The sequence below is a fragment of the Pollicipes pollicipes genome, unplaced genomic scaffold, assembly GCF_011947565.3.
Source record: "Pollicipes pollicipes isolate AB1234 unplaced genomic scaffold, Ppol_2.1 Scaffold_3447;HRSCAF=4054_pilon_pilon_pilon, whole genome shotgun sequence".
NCBI lineage: Eukaryota > Metazoa > Arthropoda > Thecostraca > Pollicipedomorpha > Pollicipedidae > Pollicipes > Pollicipes pollicipes.
In genome coordinates, this window is record NW_023596297.1 from 24,795,803 (window position 1) to 24,815,221 (window position 19,419).

The 19,419-nt window shown below is 51.2% G+C and overlaps 1 protein-coding gene across 1 annotated transcript; it reads left to right on the forward strand.

The window, feature by feature from the left end:
* Positions 1-3,990: 3,990 nt before the first annotated feature.
* On the forward strand, positions 3,991-19,391 carry LOC119092333 (nuclear autoantigenic sperm protein). The gene is made up of 13 exons (XM_037215297.1): positions 3,991-4,463; positions 6,403-6,620; positions 6,977-7,033; positions 9,256-9,575; positions 9,657-10,401; positions 11,785-11,973; positions 12,506-12,644; positions 13,266-13,392; positions 13,927-14,101; positions 14,795-14,937; positions 18,176-18,322; positions 18,994-19,032; positions 19,356-19,391. The coding sequence occupies exons 1-13, from the start codon at positions 4,360-4,362 to the stop codon at positions 19,389-19,391; spliced, it is 2,439 nt and encodes an 812-aa protein (XP_037071192.1). The 5' UTR covers positions 3,991-4,359.
* The last annotated feature ends 28 nt before the right edge of the window (positions 19,392-19,419 follow it).

Here is a 19,419-nt window from a genome sequence, read left to right on the forward strand (position 1 = left end):
GCCGCAACTCCGGTAGTTACGCGGGATTTCCGCATGAGACAAGTGTGTGACGATTCACTGCCTACGACATGTCACTTAATATAAACTAAACTGCGCTATGGTATCACCGTACACCAGCTGTGCCTGCTGTCGTGAAAGAGTGGTGCTCACATTGTTAAGGTCTGCCTATCCGCCCTTATGCCATCACATTGTCAACAGCAGTATTCCTCTCTGATGATGCCATGGAAGTGGGTCAAATTACCCGTGGAGCCGATTGTTAGATCTGACAGTCTGATCTGATTTTCTGTTAAGAAACCGTTGAACCAATCTCGCTTATTTCCATCGAACCTATGCTATGATGTGCGAGCATCTTACGTTGCGTTTTACATCGCACTGTCTGATTTCTTGAGCCAGCACGGGGTTTGTAAAACTCTTTCAAATAATAAGTCATTCGTGAACATTTCAGATAGCATATTCATGTCATGAATGTTGACGGATAAGGCTTATCGACCAGCTAACGTATCAAAGGCATTTGACAGTGTCTGTCACTGCCTGCTGTTTTGTGCGTTTGTTTTTGTTTGCATTCCACCGCGTGTTACGACCCTGACAATTCGGCTCCTCTCGAGGACATTTGCAATACACTTATACGGTTAAAGCTTGAGCAGCGAGGTTGCCCCCCACACATGCAATGCATACCAGAGTTCGTCCATACATTCCATTTTGTTTGGCTCATTCAAAGATGAATATACTTGTCACGCTGGTGCCGCACTGGTTACACGGTGCGCGAATAATCATCAAGGACATTGAAACAAGCTATTCGTAGAATCGAATCGAACTGGTAAGTCAACGCGGAAGCCATATTTAAGGCGCAAGAGAATCACATACAACCGGATGAATGAGAAACGACAAAATCCCAGGTGACAGCTAGCTCTTTGGAACACATTCGCGCTTCAGAAGCCTTTCTATACCCGAGGCAGCATCGTCCAGATTTTCTACTAATTACCGCTGTGACGTACGTACACTTATTTGCGTTTTATCTTTTATGCGACTCTATAAAAGCGTACAAGGATTCTAGTGGTACTTTCACATAATTTGTGCTTGCCGCCAAAGGACCGCATGTGCCAAACAGTACAATCGTTAGTGATGTTAAATGTGCTCTGCTGCACTGTTATATGTGCATCGGACGCTGTACAGGTGCTGCGTTTGAAACGTTTTTTTTTAACCCACAGTTATGGCGAACCATAAAAGTGCGATTATTATCAGCACTATCGGAGGGTAGCCAGGCTGGCTGTACGTACCTAAGCCAGCAACACCGAACATACGAAGTGCAATTATATGACCATTAAAAAGTCAGCTCAACTTGCGATTCTGTTATAATCAGCGCGGGCTAGACGTGACATTGGAACAAGGGGTGTTTTGTTTGCCACACCTTCAAAGCACAGCCTCTGAGGGTCATTTTTTTGTTTAGAGACACAACAGCTCGGAACAGAGGACCTTGAACTGCAGCGAGCTCGCAATGCTTGTTCAGTGAATCGAGCGGTGAAAAGACTTTCTGTATGATATTCAAGCACATTTAGGGAAGGGTTTGAGGAAGAGTTTCGTAAATGATACATGGAAGTGTTTTGTGTTCTGTTTTACACGAAGTGAAGTGCGTATTTTGTGCATGAAATCGTGTTACGTGACCTGTGCACTTTAAACAGGTTGTGAGAGCCACATACCTTGCTGAAACCCCGTGCTAGTGAATTCATAAATCAATGCACAACTAGCTTTCCACGCACACGTGCGGGAATAAATCATACGCACATTTCGAATTTCATTGGGCATCGGAGAATTGCAGCTGCACCACTTCCGCTTCACAAAACTTATGTGTTTTTAAGCAGCTGATGCAAAGTGTTGTGCTCATGTGTCCATTCTGTGGGTACGCACATGAGCTCTACAGAACGTAGCAAATGTAGGCGTATATATAGATAAGTAGATCTCGCTCTCTCTCCCTTTCTCTCTCTCTCTCCTCTTCTCTCTCTCTCTCTCTCTCTCTCTCTCTCCTCTCTCTCTCTCTCCTCTCTCCTCTCTCCTCTCTCTCTCTCTCTCTCTCTCTCTCTCTCTCTCTCTCTCTCTCTCTCTCTCTCCTCTCTCTCTTCTCTCTCTCTCCTCTCTCTTCTCTCTCTCTCTCCTCTCTCTCTCTCTCTCTCTCTCTCTCTCTCTCTCTTTCTCTCTTCTCTCTCTCTCTCTTTCTTTTTTTTTCTCTCTCTCTCTCTCTCTCCTTCTCTATTTAATGATGTGTTTACTGTAAGTTGTTTATTGTGTTGGGGTTTTACCATATCATGCACAATTCTTTTAAACATGCGGCAACTGCCAGGACCGTTATCTGCACTGGCTGAGCATGGGCAAGGTGGAGACATGTCAATGTAGGCTGCTGTTGGGCTGGTATTTCCCCAGATTTGGCCAACTTCCCTCCCAAAGTTCGGGGGGGGGAGAGGGGCTGGAGCCCAAGTTAGGGGCTGAAGGCCCCCCAACTGAAAAGGAAACTTCACCCTATAGGGAGCTTTATCAGAGCAAAAGTTGGACATGGTGTCGCTCAAATAAAATCGTGCAAAACATATATGTTCTCCTACAAGAAGGTTGCTAAGACTGGGGAGAACTGTTCCCTCCCATCGTAAACATTTTCATCCACCGCGGTGCGGCGCTCGCACAACCGTTCGCGGTCGGTATGGTGCGGACGGCCGGAATGGTTGACGGGAGCTATCCTTTAATATGGCGCGGGCCCCGGCTGCATACGGTGCCAATGTTGAGCTGATTCGGAGACTTCTCGCTTGGTGACGGTGTTGGCTGTCGGCCGCGCTGGCTACGGAGGCCGAGGCGGCCGTCGAGCAGTGAAGGAGCCCCGAATCAGGTGTTCCACGTGCTGCAGCAGGGTGGTGCACTTGCGCAATGGAAAAGTTCGTTTCATTCCGACGCCAGCCGTGGAGCTTGGCCATTCGGGAACTTCGTCCGACCCTCTTCTCGCTCTTTCCAGCTTCATCCCGCATCTTCGCAACACCCCGCTTGTCCGCGGCAGACTTCATGCGTCAGCCACGAGTTGGCCGGGAGGGCTGCTGGAGGAGAGGGGGGGGGGGGGGGGAGGACTCCGACCGAGTGCCAAGCACACACTCCGTAGAGGCGCCCCTCGCGGGCTAAAGCTCGGTGGTCCCCCCCGCCCCCCTCCAGAGGGGCATGTAGTTCTGTCCCAGCGTTATCCATTCTCCTTCATCCCACAGCCCTGAATGGATCATTTCTGGTCGAAATGGCTTTGCTATAAACAACCAGCACTCCGCACCGTGTCCTCTGTTGGGTGGGTTCTCTGGGACGGACCAAAAAGAATGGTACTCTGCGCTCGTTAAAGGATTTCTTCATGTGTGTATAAATGACTGCACTCAGAGACTTCACGTGCATAAATTTTGCGTTTGATGCTGGTTCATCGTTGAGGCGAGTTTCGAGGCGAGCGTCTATGTTTGGCACTGGATAGTATCGTGCGAAGATTGATAATCATTTGAATATGGCAATTCAAATATACGTGTGCGGTGAGCATATTTTTCCCTTCCTGGCGCGCCGTGTCAGGGCAGGTCTGCGGTGAACGCTAAACGAACTCTTCCAGGCCTGCACACACACACTGTATCGCAGGGGGAGCAATCGTGCGTAAAACTGAACTATGATGCATTGATGTGGCCACGAAGTGCGATGTGGTATCCCACAGTGAGGACTGACGCGGGGCGCTGGCCAGCAACGCAAGGCCTCGACGCTTTCCGATGATAGAGAAACCTGTCCCCCTCCCCCCGGTGGCTCCGCCCAGGACTCAACTGTGCATTGGGGGAAGAGGAAAATAACATAAAACAATACAAATTCGGCACCTGTGTTTAGCTGGCAGCGAAATAGGGATGCCCGTTTTGTCGCTGCTGCGTTGTTTTAGTATCCGTTCTGTGGACGAAATTTCCTTTACATGTCCTACTAGTTTCTTTCGCAAGAGCAAGAATTAGCAAATTTTAGTGTTCCTGGCGTACGATGAAGTTGTTGAAATAGAAATATTTAAGTTCATTGCAAACTGCTCAACTATCTAAAAATAGAGAAATTATTACCCGTTTCAGCGTATTTTTAACATCTGGGTCATTGCTTATTTCGGTCACCTGTTACAGAATAGACGTAACAAAGATGCGCGCGGAAAATCGACTTTGCGTCTGCTCAATGCCGCGCGTATGCTAGTGCGGCTCGGAGACGGGGACGTGTGGTCGGCTGTTGGTGCGTTTGCTTGGCACTGGTTTGAAGCAGGTGTGAATCTTACTGTACTGCCGCACTTGTTCAAATCATCTACGAACGCTTTGTCATTTTGTATTCTATTACAACGTGGCGATGGCTGACTCAGCTCCAGCAGACCAGTCCTCAAAGGCCGCCGTGGAGGTGAAGCAAGCCGAGAAGGAAAAATCACCGAAGTCGTCTCCTTCCAAGGCTGACACGTTAGTATTTTATTTACTTATTATTGTATGTTTTGGCTACTGGACAAGGATGTTCACGGTCCATTCTGGGAAAAATCCATACATGGCGCCAGATGCGTATATGAATGTCTGTTCTGAACCTGTTGCATATGCACACCTAGCTTAGGTGGGGCTCAAGTGTGCAGTTTTCAGTTTATTTTTTCAATATTGATTTTGCTAAAGAGTATTTGTAGTCTTTTTGGCCGAGCTGGCCCTTGCAAAATAATGTTCCCTTGAAGCATTGTTTCCCCATGTTCTGAAATCTGTAGTATCTGCACTGAATTCCTAAATGTGTTGGCTTACAGTGTGCATGTGCTCAAATTGTTGCTGTGTTGCTGACACAGTGGAAATTTTAAGCATATTATTTATTTGTATTGTCTGAAGTGCACTGCCTAGATACTTCAGTATGCTGCCTTCATACCAGACTGCAAAAAATGTTTTGCAGAACATGTTTGGCATGGCATGGCATGGCATAGTAGTGCCATTATGGCAAAAAATTAGTGCATGTGCATAATGATACAATTGTCTGTTGTAATGGCTGAGTGAGTGATGGCTCAGTTTTTTAGAGCACTCAGAATGCTTGCCTTCTGATCCACCCAACCCATGGTTGAGTGAGTTTAAGTCATTTTAGGCTTGGGTGCTTACTATTTGTCCTGGATGGGTATGACCTGCAGGGGGGGAGGGGTGGGGGGGGGGGGTGCAGCGGGGTGCCAACAGGCTTGTTAAAAGTCAGATCAGATGACTGTCAGAGGGCTGCAGGGTGCAAACATTGTAGTATGTTAACCCTCCAAATTCTGCTGTTGACCGGGTTGACATGGAATTGTGTGAATTGATGCCGAGGGCAAGGCTCGTACAACAAGCACTGTTTAGTGTGCTTTGATCCAAGAAATTCATGCATACGAAAGGTTTCAATTAAATGTTGTAAAAAGTATTGAAGTGTGCAGAGTTCACTGCATAATCATGATCATTTTTAATGCACAGATGCAATTTTTTTTTGGGGGGGGGAGGTATGACAATGTTGCTGGGAAAGTTCTAGAAACAAAATCTTGAGGAACATTTTCATATGCAAATTATATAGAAATAAAGCAGAATTTGTCTGAGTTGACAACACTCAAACACAAGGATTACTGAATTAATGTTGTGGTGGGACTTTGGTGCAGTGAATGGATTTTTCAGACTGTTGCTGATAAAATGTGTATATAGATGATGTGTGGATGTACATCAAGCAGCCACTTTAACAGGATGATGGTACAATTCTGATTACAGTGCACTTGCCCTGCAATGCAGCTCTTTGTACAGACAAACAGTACATGTGGCCAGGCCTTCAAATGACATTTCTGGTGCTCACCAGTTGCTGACATTGTTTCTCTGAACCTAGCCCAGGTGTGTGTCTAACTCATTTTTTGCTAAAAATGTGATGTATTATATAAGTGTTAATACACTTGTTTGTGAATTTATAATTGTTGCACTCTGATTTTATGGAAAATTGGCTTTTCATGTGCTGCAATCATTGGTAACCACATGCCATACTCCAAGCATGCTGATTTACGGCATGTATGGGCTGAATGATTGGTGTAGCTTTACTGCAATGCATTACATGTTTGGCATACCAGATATTTTTGGCTCTCAAACATTGCATGAGTGCTATCTCTAGGAGACTGATGTGGATTATATGGGACCATGTGGCACACTTGGGTGTTGTGTTGAGATTTGTCTGCTTACTGGCACACAATAAGTTTTGTTGAGTTGTTTGGAGAGTATTTGATAGAGGCTGAGTAAAACCATGCAATACACCATGAAGCTGCTGCTGGCACATTCCTGGTAATGCTGGCCTCTGCCAACCTGTGATTCATACAGTTCCAGGAAAGTGATGTAAAAAAGTTGTAATAAAGGTATACAAGTTTTGTTGGTCTCTTTCCAGGAATGAAGCACTGCAGCACCTGGTGCAGGGCAAGCGCCACTTGCTGGTGCGTGACATCCACTCTGCAGTGAACTCGCTGCAGGAGGCCTGCAGGCTGCTGGCCGAACAGTACGGCGAGACAGCTGACCCCTGTGGCGAAGCTTACTTCGCCTACGGCAAGGCTCTGCTGGAGCTCTCGCGCATCGAGACAGGCGTGCTGGGCAACGCTCTGGAGGGAGGTATGGTGCCCGGCGACGGTCGTTGCCAGTTTCTCTGACGTGGACACATGGGGATCATTGATGCACTGCATGCTGGGGGTGTTCTTTGGCATGGACTTGTGAGGGTGATTGATGTACCGCATGCTGGGATGGTTTTGATGCATGTTGCTTCCAGCTGTTGCTGATGATTATGTTATGTTTGGATCATCTGTGCATCAGTTGTCAACAGTTGGGTCTGTATGAAAATTAGATGAAGCTAGTTACAATCATCATCCAGAAAAAGCATGTTTCTTGTATTTGTTTGCATGCCCATGTATTCCATGCCGCATGTATACCTGAATACCTGGTGTTTGCATGCTGGCTGTTTCATGTTCTAGTGCCAGAGGGAGAGGATGCTGACACATCACAGACAGAGGCGCCAGATAAGCTGTCAGGTACATCATACAATGGCTTCAGAATGCTGCTAATGCAGGTCACAACATGTGATGCTTTTCCACCTGGTTTCCCATCCCAGTGCTCACAATGGTCTTGACATTGCTTTTGGTTTGTAGGGACATTTCAAAACAAAGCAGCGGGTGGAGTGGCAAACAATACAGCAGACATTGTTTACAGAAGTTATTAGTGCATTTGCGGGGAACATTATTCACATGGATCAGATGGTAGTAATAGCCTCATTTCTCAGGAAAAAAAAAACAGGAGAATGGAGATACAGATGTGTTGATATTTGAACAATATGCCTTTGATGAAACAATAGCAGAAGTAGACTCAGCACACTTAGTAGAATTAGACTTCTGCTATGGTTTTGATAAAGCGCCGAAATATCAACGTCTCGGTATCTCCATTCTCCTGGTTTTTCTCCGAGGAATGAAGCTATCGCTACTGTCTTAGATATGCTAGCATTTTGTATTTGTCCAAAGTATTAGAATTTGCTTGGCCTATGCTGTGAAAACACCTATTCAATCCATAGAAAATGACACATTTATAAATGGTGCATTTGGATTCAGGGTATGAGCAGCTCTGTAAATAATTGTGTTATCAAATGTAACATATTGTGGTTATGGCCCTGGAGGTTTTGCATGGAATGTCATTGACGCCACCCCAGCTATGAACAGGCATCAAAGAACTCTCCTGTTAAATCCTGAAGGATAAAAAACAACCTAACACTACACAAAGATTCCCCTGGGCGCAAAATGACCGCAGTAGTCGACGCGCCCTAAAACTCCAATCAACAACAACAAAGATTCCCTGAACTATGCAAAGTAACTTGTGACCATATGCCAAGAAAGTGGTCCGAATAAAACACATAAAAGCAATTTGTCATTCAATAAGCTCATAATTCAAAGAGCATGTATGTCATAGTACTAAAATTGGTACTTGCGTGCATAAAAAGGAGAAGAGAACTTAATGATGTTTTTGACTGGCGCCGTGACATCATGAGACATCATGATTTCTGGCCAGATGTGTGGCCAATGGTGTCTAGACTGGGCTGCCTGAAGGGGGTGTTCCCTCTTTTTGCACTGTTCACGTATTCTTTTGATTAGATATATCTGATCTGATCATAATTCGAGTTTTCTCGAAATCCATTGCAATAGCTCAAATGTTTGATTTGAAAAAGCCGCTTCGGCGGGAGAAATCATGGGATTCCCTACTCATGACTTTCAAGTAATGCTTTTCATTTTACTTGCTGATTCCAATGTATTCTGTAATGTTTGCAACATACTAAGTCATCAAAAGGCTCGTGCAATATATGTTACGAAAGTTTGGAACCCTTAAAAAGATTAGACCATTCTTACAAGGGAAAATACAAACGTGCTGCCCTTATCACGCCAATTCCACGAAACGTTATACTATCGGTTTGTTCCCTCCCCCATGGCGTTTAGCAGAGTGCCTTTTCGAAGCGCACTTTGGCTTGGAAAGCCGACAAACGGCACGTCAAAGAGTGGCGCACTAGGTCAAATCTCACTCAATGCTCTTCCCGGTGAATGGCCTTCGCCTCCTGGTGCGCCATTCGCAGACGTTCATGTGGACTGACGTCATTCATGCCAGTAGAGGCGCCACTTTTAAGCCAGCAGTCATTCGATGTGCGAGTTCAACAGCTCAGAGGTGGTACCACTGTCCGTGACAGCTGAGGATCGCCCCCAGCAGGGTCGGCCATCGTCAGTTGCCGCGGATAGGGCTACACCCTGAGGCTACAAAGAAAGGAAGGAGCGTTGTGCCGTGACAAAAGTGTCAGAGCGGGATTTGGACTGAAAAGGCTATGCAGATCAATCTCTCCATTATATTGTGATGGTAGTACCCAGTGTTATTCCTAGATACAACTGATCCTGGGGCTCCACCAGAGCGTGTTTCTTGAAATATGCCCCAAAGGTAGGACACTTCCTTCAACAATTAAGCTCCACGCACTGTTCTTGTAGCCCTCTATGTCGAGGGAGGCTCCGTCTGTGTTCCCCACCATTGCCGCACCATTATACATTGCTGCGAGCGCTGTGTTGCTCCGTGCTGACAGCAGCATTCCGCACATCTGCTACATTCGCTTTCTCCCCGCCTGTCGCGCCGTCGCTTGGGATCAGCGCCCGTCGTGTGTGTTCGTTCGCGCCAGCTCGTGCCGTCTTACTTGCCGCCTCCCCCCCCCCCCTCCCCTCCCAACCGCCTCCAGAGGAGGAGAAACTGCAGGTTATGGAAGAGGTCGACGAGGCCCTTCAGGAGAATTTCCAGCTGCTGGAAAAGGCTAGCTCGCAGCAGCAGCAGCTGCCAGCTGACGGGACTGGGGCTGGCCCGACTAGTAGCGCGACAGAGAAAAACAGCAAGCCTGCTGGGACAGAAGCTACTGAGCCGCCGCCCGTGGAGGACGCGGGCGCCATGGAGGTGGACGGGGCGTCGGCCGGCCCGACCGGTAGCGCGGCGGGCAGCGACAGCAAGCCTACCGGAACGGAAGCGACCGAGCAGCCGCTCGTGGGGGACGCGGGCGCCATGGAGGTGGACGGGGCGTCGGCCGGCCCGACCGGTAGCGCGGCAGGCAGCAGCAGCAAGCCTGCCGGGACGGAAGCGACCGAGCAGCCGCTCGTGGAGGACACGGGCGCCATGGGCGTGGACGGGGCGTCGGCCGGTCCGACCGGTAGCGCGGCGGGCAGCAGCAACAAGCCTGCCGGAACGGAAGCGACCGAGCAGCCGCTCGTGGACGATGCAGGCGCCATGGAGGTGGACGGGGCGACGACCGGCCCGACGGCGGACGGCGCCGCACCGCCGCCTGACTCTGGCTTCAACAGCGCTAGCCTCTCGCCCGTGAGCGGGCCCCCGGCGAGTGTGGAGAAGACGGGCGGCAGTGGGGACGCGGCTGAGCCGACGGCCGGCGGACCGCCCGCCGGTCCGGAGGAAACTGTCGGCAGCAGAGACGCGGCCGAGCTGGCTCCCAGCGCTGAGGAGGCCGCAGCTGAAGCGGGGTTGGCTGCGGAGGAGAAGGTGGCCGCACAGGATGGGAAGGCCTGTCTGAAGGACGGGGATGAAGACCAACCAGCGGCTGATACGACGGAGCCGCCCGCGCAGCCGGCCAAAGAAGGGGAGCGCGACCAGGAGGTGGACGCCCATGGCGAGGGCCGATCGGCGGCCTCAGTCCCGGAGTCTGGCGGCTGTAAGGACGAAGCTTCGGCATTGGAAGCCGACAGAAGACCTGTCCCGTCCGTGCCGGAGCGCGCCCCCTCTGCGTCTGAACCGATGTCGGACCTAAACGCCCCCCTCGCTGCGCCGGGCGCGGACTCTGTGCCCGCTGCCGCTGCGCCGGCGACGACAGAAGTGAAGCCAGTTGGTAAGACACGGCAAGCAAGAGAGCGCTTGCTGGGCCTCGTAACCATAGCTGGCCGTCAGTATGTAGTACTAGCTCGAGATCGCTCTGTTCTTACACAGTGTCGAGAACATAGCGAAGGCAGCCACCTGCCTAGGAAATGTAATAGGGCTAACAATCACTCGTTATCTGTAGACTTTTGGAGGTGATCGGACTAGTTAAAACTCCGAGAGACTCCCACTAACGCTCATTGACAGCAGCGTGTAACGCTTAGTACTTCTGTATTCGGATTTCGACCTTTTGCAGCTTTGATGAAAACTTCACCCACAGGAGGCTCCTGGGAGGAGTTTGACCCTTTCTTTGCACGCAAATTTCCGTTCGTATGAGCATGCTTGATGCCATTGGATAGCAGCCTGGGCACGACAAGCGCGTCTCCGGGTGTGCTGCAGTCAGCTTTTGTCGAGTTGGCGAACCTCGCTATCCATTTCCGCCCCCGTGGTTAGCCGTCAGTGTTCTTGCCGTTGTTTTCCGCAGCTAGGTAGCGCCAGGAAAGTGGCAACCGAACGGGGCGGGGTGTGCAGGGTAGGCATTGGTTGATTCGTATGCTTGCTGATATTTCTTGTACCCACGACGCTGTGATCCCGCCTCGTACTCTGTCTTCACTGCGAGCTATGCAGCAATACAATCACCAGGGCATCGTGCCCAGCCGGTTCGGTAAAGTTGGCATTCGCTCGATGCTCACGCTCATTGTGCATTGTATGAGCAGTCGCTTCGGTACAAGCCTGGATGTAAAACGTGTTCAGCAACCCCAAATATTCGGACTTCCAATGCAGTGAGTCTTATTGAATAGGTTTAGAGAATTTGATATAATTTCTTAGCGGAACATTGGGGATCAATCGGAGCATGGCCTATCCGTGAGCACGTACGGCGAGTGCAGGACTGTGCGAGTAAGGGACCCCGCATGCGGCTGGCGCCGGTGTGGGCTACAGCGTGAAATGGAAAAGTGGGACTTCCTTAGGTCGGCCTCACCACGACAGGTGTATACACTGCGGGGTGCGCACGTCTGAGCCAGCCAACTAACGAATGGCGATGGTCTTAGCTGTGACTAACAAGAGTAGTAGCAAGCTGTTTGGTCTTTTTCTGTGGAACGCCTAGGTGCCTTAGCGATCCAGGGCACGCATATGTGATTCGCAGATGCTGTGCACGTACCAAGGACCCTTCTACGGTCTTCAAGTCGTCTGATCAGTTCCTGAGCTTGCCAGTCATGTGGGCAGCTCTCTCATGCACCATGGTTTCAGTCTTCATGTTACTGACGGACGCATGGAGCCTGTTATCCCATACGGCGTCAGTGTGCCTACAGACTCTGCCCCACTCAGTATCCTGATGGCGCGGCTGCTGTCGTTTCAGAATCGACAGAGGACGACGAGGACGGCGAGGGCAGCGAGGAGGACGACGCTGAGGAGCAGGCGGCTGCGGACAAGGGCGGTGACAGCGACACGGCGTCTGCCGAGGAAGCGGCCTCCGCCGAGGAAGCGGCCTCCGCCGAGGAAGACGCCGACGCCGGCCGCGCCGGTGACACATCGCAGGACTGCGACAGTGAGCACGCCGACCAGGCGCCTACCCCCCTGCCCACCAGCCTGCCGTCTGTGCACGGCATCCGGCCCCCCGCCCGCCTGCCTACCTTCTCTGAACGGCACCTGGCCCTCGGCCTCCTACTTTCCAGCCTGCCGTCTTTGCACGGCACAGGGTCCCCTGCCCGCCAGCCTGCCGTCTCTGCACCGCACCACCTGTCTGGGGTTGCTCTGCACCCCGGCTCTTTTCACGATAGTGGCGTTGTGTGAAGCCGTTCATGTTGCCGTTTCGTAAGTTTTGACTGTATCGTTCCTGTCGTTGGCTTCTTGAATGCCGTCATTGTTCTGTCTATCCGGTGATGTGTTTCAGCAACCCCAGACCCGCCATGCGACAAGTCGCTGACCTGTGTTTGGCATTAGCCTTTGCCTCACCTGCCGTCGCCGCTGTCGCTGCCCGCTGAGTGCTACGCCATTCGCTGGGCTGCCGCGGTGTGCGCCGCTGTTTGGCTCAGCCGGCCTAGTCGGCGCCCACACTAACGCTTGGACCTGCTCCGCAGCGGAGGAGGGTGACGGCGACGGCGACGGCGACGGCGACGGGGATGGGGCGAAGGAAGGGGACGACGGCGAGGACGAGGACGTGCCGAACATCCAGCTGGCCTGGGAGGTGCTGGAGCTGGCCAAGATCATCTTTGCCAGGCAAGGCTACGCTCTGACCGAAGGAGACCGGGAGTCTGGCGGAGACTACAGCTCCTACCGTGTGACGGAGCAGACGCGCGGTAGCCAGACTGTGTCTGCACCAACCGTTTACTGGCATGCCGCTGGGCGGGCGCTGTCTCCTGTGCAGTGTCAGATCTATCATGAACGGCCGTGGGACTGGACCCATCTGGTTTGATCTGCTTTCCACCGGTGACGCTCCGGCCAGTTTCGCGCATGAACAATGTTGCCGTGATCGATGCCGTTCTGACAACTCTGATTGCTATCGCTCCGGCCGGCGTGGCCCCGACCGCTCTGACCGGCGCTGCTCTGACTTCTGGCTGTCGCAGCTCTGACCGGCATTGCTCTGACCTCGGGCCGTCACCGGTCTGACCGGTGCGGTTCTAATCTTGGTCTGTTACCGCTCTGATCGGCATTGCTCTGACCTCGGGCCGTCACCGCTCTGACCGGCGTGGCTCTAACCTTGGTCCGTCACCGCTCAGACGGGTACGTGTCCGACCTCGGACCGTCACCGCTCAGACTGGTACGTGTCTGACCTCGGACCGTCACCGCTGTAACCCCGAGCCGTTGCACCTCTGACGGGCGTGCGTTCCCGCCCTGCAGACAAGCGTCGGACCGGCCGTCCGACCTCAAGTTGTCCGAGGTGTACCAAAAGCTTGGTGAGGTCAGCATTGAGGCCGAGAACTACGCCCAGGCCGTGGACGACCTCAACAACTGTCTGGACATTCAGGTGCGAGGTCGCACGGCGCGCCCAGGCTGGTGGCTGTGTGGGGCTCGAAGTCGGCCGCACTGCGTGCACAGGGGAGGGAGGGGGAGCGCCTTTCGTGAGTCGGTAACACCCCGCAAGTGGTTTACCCAATATGTATGGCTACACGGTAACGACACAGTCGCGCTGCAATGGGATGACCACCAGATGAGACCCCTTTAGAGTTCGGCTGAATAATGCTATGCAAGCACGTTTAGTGCTCAAGCCATCCAGAGCGTGAGAGTTTCAGCCTTTTTCGCAGATTCATTCCATGCTAAGCATTCGGAGTAGGCCGTGTCGGAATCTTAGCACAATGGGGTCACTTTCACTAAATTTGATATGAAAGTGTTACAATGTGTGGGTTTGATTAATGCCTTACCACGTTTTGAAAATGCAAGCATGGGTAAAGCTGCTCTAACCATATGCTCAGGCTTAATCTGTCCATTTCCGGCTGAGGGCCACGAGCCGCGGTGACTGGGCTCTACCAGCCGCTGACCCTGCCGGCCCCTCTGTCCACAGAAGAAGCACCTGCAGCCGGACGACCGGTTGATCGCCGAAACACACTACCATCTGGGCGTGGCGCACTCGCTGGCCAACCAGTACTCGGAGGCTATCGCCAGCTTGCAGGCGTCAGTCGACACCATCCTGGCGCGCGTACAGCGTCTCCAGGGGCAAATCGTCGACCGCGAGCAAGGTGAGGCGGCGGCACCGGGCTGGCGCTGGCGCGGCCGGATCAGTGGTCTGTCCTCCATGTCGCCAGCCCTGGCGCAGTGTCGCTTGGTTTTCAGTTCTCCTTAAAATTTCCTGTGGCCAGCAGTCCACATTAGCGGCTCTGCCGGCCAGGACGTAAGGTAGCAGTGCACCAGGCCTGGCGACTCCACAGCACAGGACTGGCATGAGTAAGTAAGGTAGGAGTGCACCAGACCTGACGACTCCACAGCACAGGACTGGCATGAGTAAGCGAAGTAGGAGTGCACCGGACCTGGCGACTCCACAGCACAGGACTGGCATGAGTAAGTAAGGTAGTGCACCAGACCTGGCGACTCCACAGCACAGGACTGGCATGAGTAAGTAAGGTAGGAGTGCACCGGACCTGGCGACTCCACAGCACATGACTGGCATTAGTAAGTAAGGTAGGAGTGCACCAGACCTGGCGACTCCATAGCACAGGACTGGCATGAGTAAGTAAGGTAGGGGTGCACCGGACCTGGCGACTCCACAGCACAGGGCTGGCATGAGCATGAAAGATCGAACCGCGTCTCGTCCTGCCTCGTCCTTTCGGGGCATTAGTGGCATGAGTGTGGAAGATCAGACTGCGTCTTGTCTCGTCTTGTGTTACCCTGCGTATGGTATGATTTCAATACCACCCTATCGGTCTGCTTTTTAGGCAAAACAATCGAGCACGACGACCCCTTTTACAAAGAAGAGAATGAAATTAAGGAGCTCCAAGATCTGCTGCCCGATATCAAGGAGAAGATTAATGACATGCAAGAGATGAAGAGTGAAGCGCAAAAGAAAATCGCCGAGATGGTGAGTGGTGCAGTGCTCACACCCATCGTGCTTCTTTCGTCACCCTGCACGCCACCTGCCCACGTCAGGATATGTCTGGCATAGCGCGTGCCAAGCGGCCCATGGGTGTTTTTCATTGTTTGGCGCTTCCTTGCACCGCGTGTAGGTTACTGAGATCATGGTATCGTACGTCAATTTAACAGACATGTTGCCAGTAAGGCCGCAGACCTCAGGCAGGTACGGATCTCGAAGCGTTCGGACTCATTTGGGGATTAGCAGGCTTCCCGTTTGCGTGCCGGCCCTCTCCGAATGTCCCGTCTTCTAGAGGCTAACATCACTGATCGCAGATCCACGCGGTTTGCAGCAACGGGAAACGGGAGTCCGGGAAATTCCGCTGTATATTCTTAAACGGATTTGCTCGCATTCCAGTAGTACAGTGATATCTGCAACATTACCATATTAATAAAACTGATGATTCCCGTTTGGTGAACGTATAAAAAGTAACACGCTAATTGCGAAAATATTGCGTGTAAAAAACCCAAGGCCAACATCGTATAATTGCAGCGAGGACAGGTGGTGGTGTCCACAAAAGTGCAGCTTGGTGTTTGGAGCCGGTCACGTGCGCTGGTATGCAAACCTTGGATTGGCCGCGCGGGCACATTTGCAAGGACTGTGGTCCGACCCGGCAGCTGACGCGCCCGTGGGACCAGTGCGTGCTGTAGTCGGCTGCACCGCGAAATGGCCTCAGTAGCCGATGCGCTCACAAACACCCAAATGTTATCACGGCCGAATGCACGGTCGGCCTATGAATCAGTTCGTGGTTTCGGTGCTCCGAACCACAGCGACAGCAGTGAGCGCCAGGACAGCGGGCACCCGTGTCAGAGCGCTCACGCCATTCTTATTAACCGGCCTCGCTCGCTCTAGCTCTGGTCTGGACCGGGAGAGATTTGACAGGCATTGCCGTTGCCAAATTTTGTAACCAGCCGAAGCGCAAAACACAAATTAGTAAGGGTTCTCAGAGGACGTGGGAAGAATGAGGGGACATCAAGCGCCAGGGTTATCACTTATCGAAAAAGTAAAATAATCGTGGTGGATGTTGACCAGAGTTATCTACTACACGCCCGACTAGTTTTCATCACGTGGTTTCTCCTGCGGTCGGTATATGGATCATATCGGTACCATAGTGACAGCGATGTATCACGTGGTTTAGTGACGCACAGCTTTCACCGATGCGCTACTCGCTAGATGCTTCTTGGCCCGTTGAACCAATCACAAAATGTGCATTTCTACTAACGTCAACGCACAAAGGGATGCATGTTTACCTCTTCAGTCATGGTGGCTGGGAGTACCACGCAACGTAAATGAACACACTGGCCACACTGGCCTACGATTTTCCCATCCTGGGTACACCAGCTTTACCTCGCCTTAACCCACTACCCATCAAACCATTATCACTATAGCACCATTAGCTTACTCTTGCCATCATGGCAAACCTAAAAATGGTTTGGTCCATTAAGTAATCATGCTTATTTTGATATTTTCTTTAGTTTGTTTTTCCACTACGCAATGTCAGTAAGGTTCATTGCACCAAAAGTTGTGCTGGGGGACTATTATCAATGCAGTTGAGCCACATTTGTGAAGATGGAAAGTTGCCTAGTATGTTTACCAAGATGTTTACCATACGCCAGCAAATTTACTTAAGTAAGTTCCAAATTCTGTATTGCTTTTTACAACTTTTTTATTTATTGTTTAAGCTCCAGTTGTTTTTATGATGACAAGGTATCATTTTCGTTTTTATTTTTCGAAATAACAAAGGTACAACAAAGGAAACTAAGTGTATAAAATACTCCCACGAGAGATGCAATTACTGCCTTTCCTAAAATATATCATAATTATCACAAAACAACATCTGCACCCCATGTTGAAAAGTTCGGTTAAATACATCATAGAATTCAAGCAGTCAGGTGATTTAGCAAACCAGTTTATTTGTGATGGTGGCAAGAATGCATCATGATGATTAATTCCTAAACTCATGTCATTTACGATCTTAGGTGTTCGTCATTTCAGCTATGCATCTCCAGTTTTCCACTTGCAGAGTTTGACAAAAACCGTGGTAGAAGCTGGTATTTAACATTATTGGTCCTAATGAGACTTGAAGGGAACAAACCACATTTTAATTTCTTCACTGTTTATATGCCATCAGTAGTTCATATTGATGAGCAATCACAACTTATGACCATTGTCTTCGAGCAGGTGTTTAACGCGAGCTACAGATGCAGTTCTACCATAACTGTTATGCAGGATCTTGGAAAAGCACGTAATCACATATTGGCAGGCTATTTTAACATCTTGAAAGCATTCCTTCGTAATTTTTTCCACGGTATATCAAGTCCAGTAATTGTCAAAATTGACTGAATTTCACAATGGTGAACGTCGTCTCGCGTGCGCGAGTGTCGGCCATGCACGGCATAATATGGGGTTACAGGAGAAGAAAGAATTGAAGTGCTGTTCTGAAATGTTGACCGCATAATTTGGACTCGGAAATATAGCATTGGCCAATCCTTGGTCGCTGCTAGTGCATCTAGTTATCGTCATCGGCTACTTCATCGTCATTGTCTAGACTGTTTAGTGATTTCTTAACGTTATTTTTGCGTAGGCCTTTCGTATATTGTCACTTCGTTTTCCGTGGTTGCCTATGTTTTACTGAAATTCTTGAAAATTACTGGAACGGATGGTTTTATTGTTCGCACCCAAACGCTGACCACGCCTGTGGCCGAATGTGCGCATCAACCCGCACTCGCTAGCACCGTTGGACGTTTCCACCTCCCCCTCCCCCCTTCCGCACCCGTCAGATGGTGTTGGTTGTGTCCGGCTCACGTTGCAGTAGTGCATGACAATCATGTATGATCAAAATAGCTTGTGGTCAAATTGCTTCAGCCTGACCGAGCACTTGTGCAATATTTTCTAGGTGGACTGCTAGAAACTGCATGAACTTACATGTGTTGCGACCACACACGTTCTGTGTTGCGTAATACGTTTTACTGGCTCGTACAGCAAGAAGTTGCCTGCGCTCCCTTTGGTGATGCATTGAATACAAGTTATTTATAAGGCCATGCTTGCAAACGGGTAGTTGATAAAAGCAAACTTCTAAGGACTGGTCTAGCGGTAGTGTGCAGCGCCGTCTGTTTTTGTACGCTGTGCGCCCGCCCCTGTGCCGCGCTGCAGTCGCTGCCCCCTACCCTCCGTCCGTGACTGGCAGTTCGCCGGCGGCGCCGGGCCGTCCACCTCGGCCGCCCCCATCTCACCGGTCAAGGTCATGATGACGTCACGGCAGGCCACGACGGCGGCCGAGGCCGACGGCGAGCAGAAGGAGGCACGCAGTATAGGACACCTGGTCAAACGCAAGGTCAGTGGGACGCGCCACGTGTGTACAACGCCACTGAGCTTGACACTCTGCTGTTGTCATCATGGGTCGCGGCTGTCATCTTTTTCGGATCACGAGACGTGGAAATGATCCGACTCTGGCTTGGCATCATGCAATGTCGACTGGAGCCGAGGAAATAGCCTCCCCTACTCGAACTATGGTGTTTCAGTGGTGGGTGGTGGGCTCGGCTCGGACTGAAGCTTTTGAATTAGGCCTGTGCATGGCTGGAACGTATCGTAATGACCTTGTGAACTGGCTGAAGAGGAAATGACGCGCGCATCTGAAGTGTTTCGCCGCTTGGAACTAATTGACTTTCTCAGGATAAACGATGTTGTTCGTTGTTGTTACTCATGTACACATGGATAACGGAGCCTATTCGAACCTCCACGTGATCCCTTCGAGGTCGTGTGGCGGCTGTGGTAGGACAGTGAGTGATAGGGCTTCTGCCGCTAGTTGTCTGAAATGATCTACGGCCTATTTGAAGAATAGCTCTCATAATTGTCGTGCAATCATTTTCATTGTTGAACTTTTGTGTTCTGAATCAAATCCCGACGAGCCAGTTTGTAGTCCCGTGCCTGTAAGACTTGTTCCGCTCGTGCGGAGTGCGACTCCCGGCATCTGGTGGCCGTCATAACCGGCCGGCGCCTCCGCAGCGGCTGTCCGGAGAATCTGCCGAGGAGGAGGCCAAGCGCGCCCGGCAGAACGGCCACGGCGGCGCCAACGGCCACCTCGGCGGCGACCAGGGCTCCTGAGCGGTGCGCCGCCGCGCCGCCCCCGGACATTCCCCGGCGGAGGGCGCCGCTGCCTGTGAGGGCGCCGCTGCCGCTGCCATCTGAGGGCAGCCGACGCTCGCGCCGCCGGCAGCCGTCAGTCATTTTATCACGCCGTTTACCCTGCCGTTTGTTCATTTTGGTGTAAATAAACTTTGTATTAAGACGAGATAAGGTTTTTTTATGCACACGAGGTGTACCGGCTTGAGTCCGATTGCTGAGGTTGGGCGACGTCTCTTCACCAGCTTGGAAACATGGCCGAGCGACGTGGCAAGCTGTAATTGCATCGTTCTGTCACATGCTTCATTG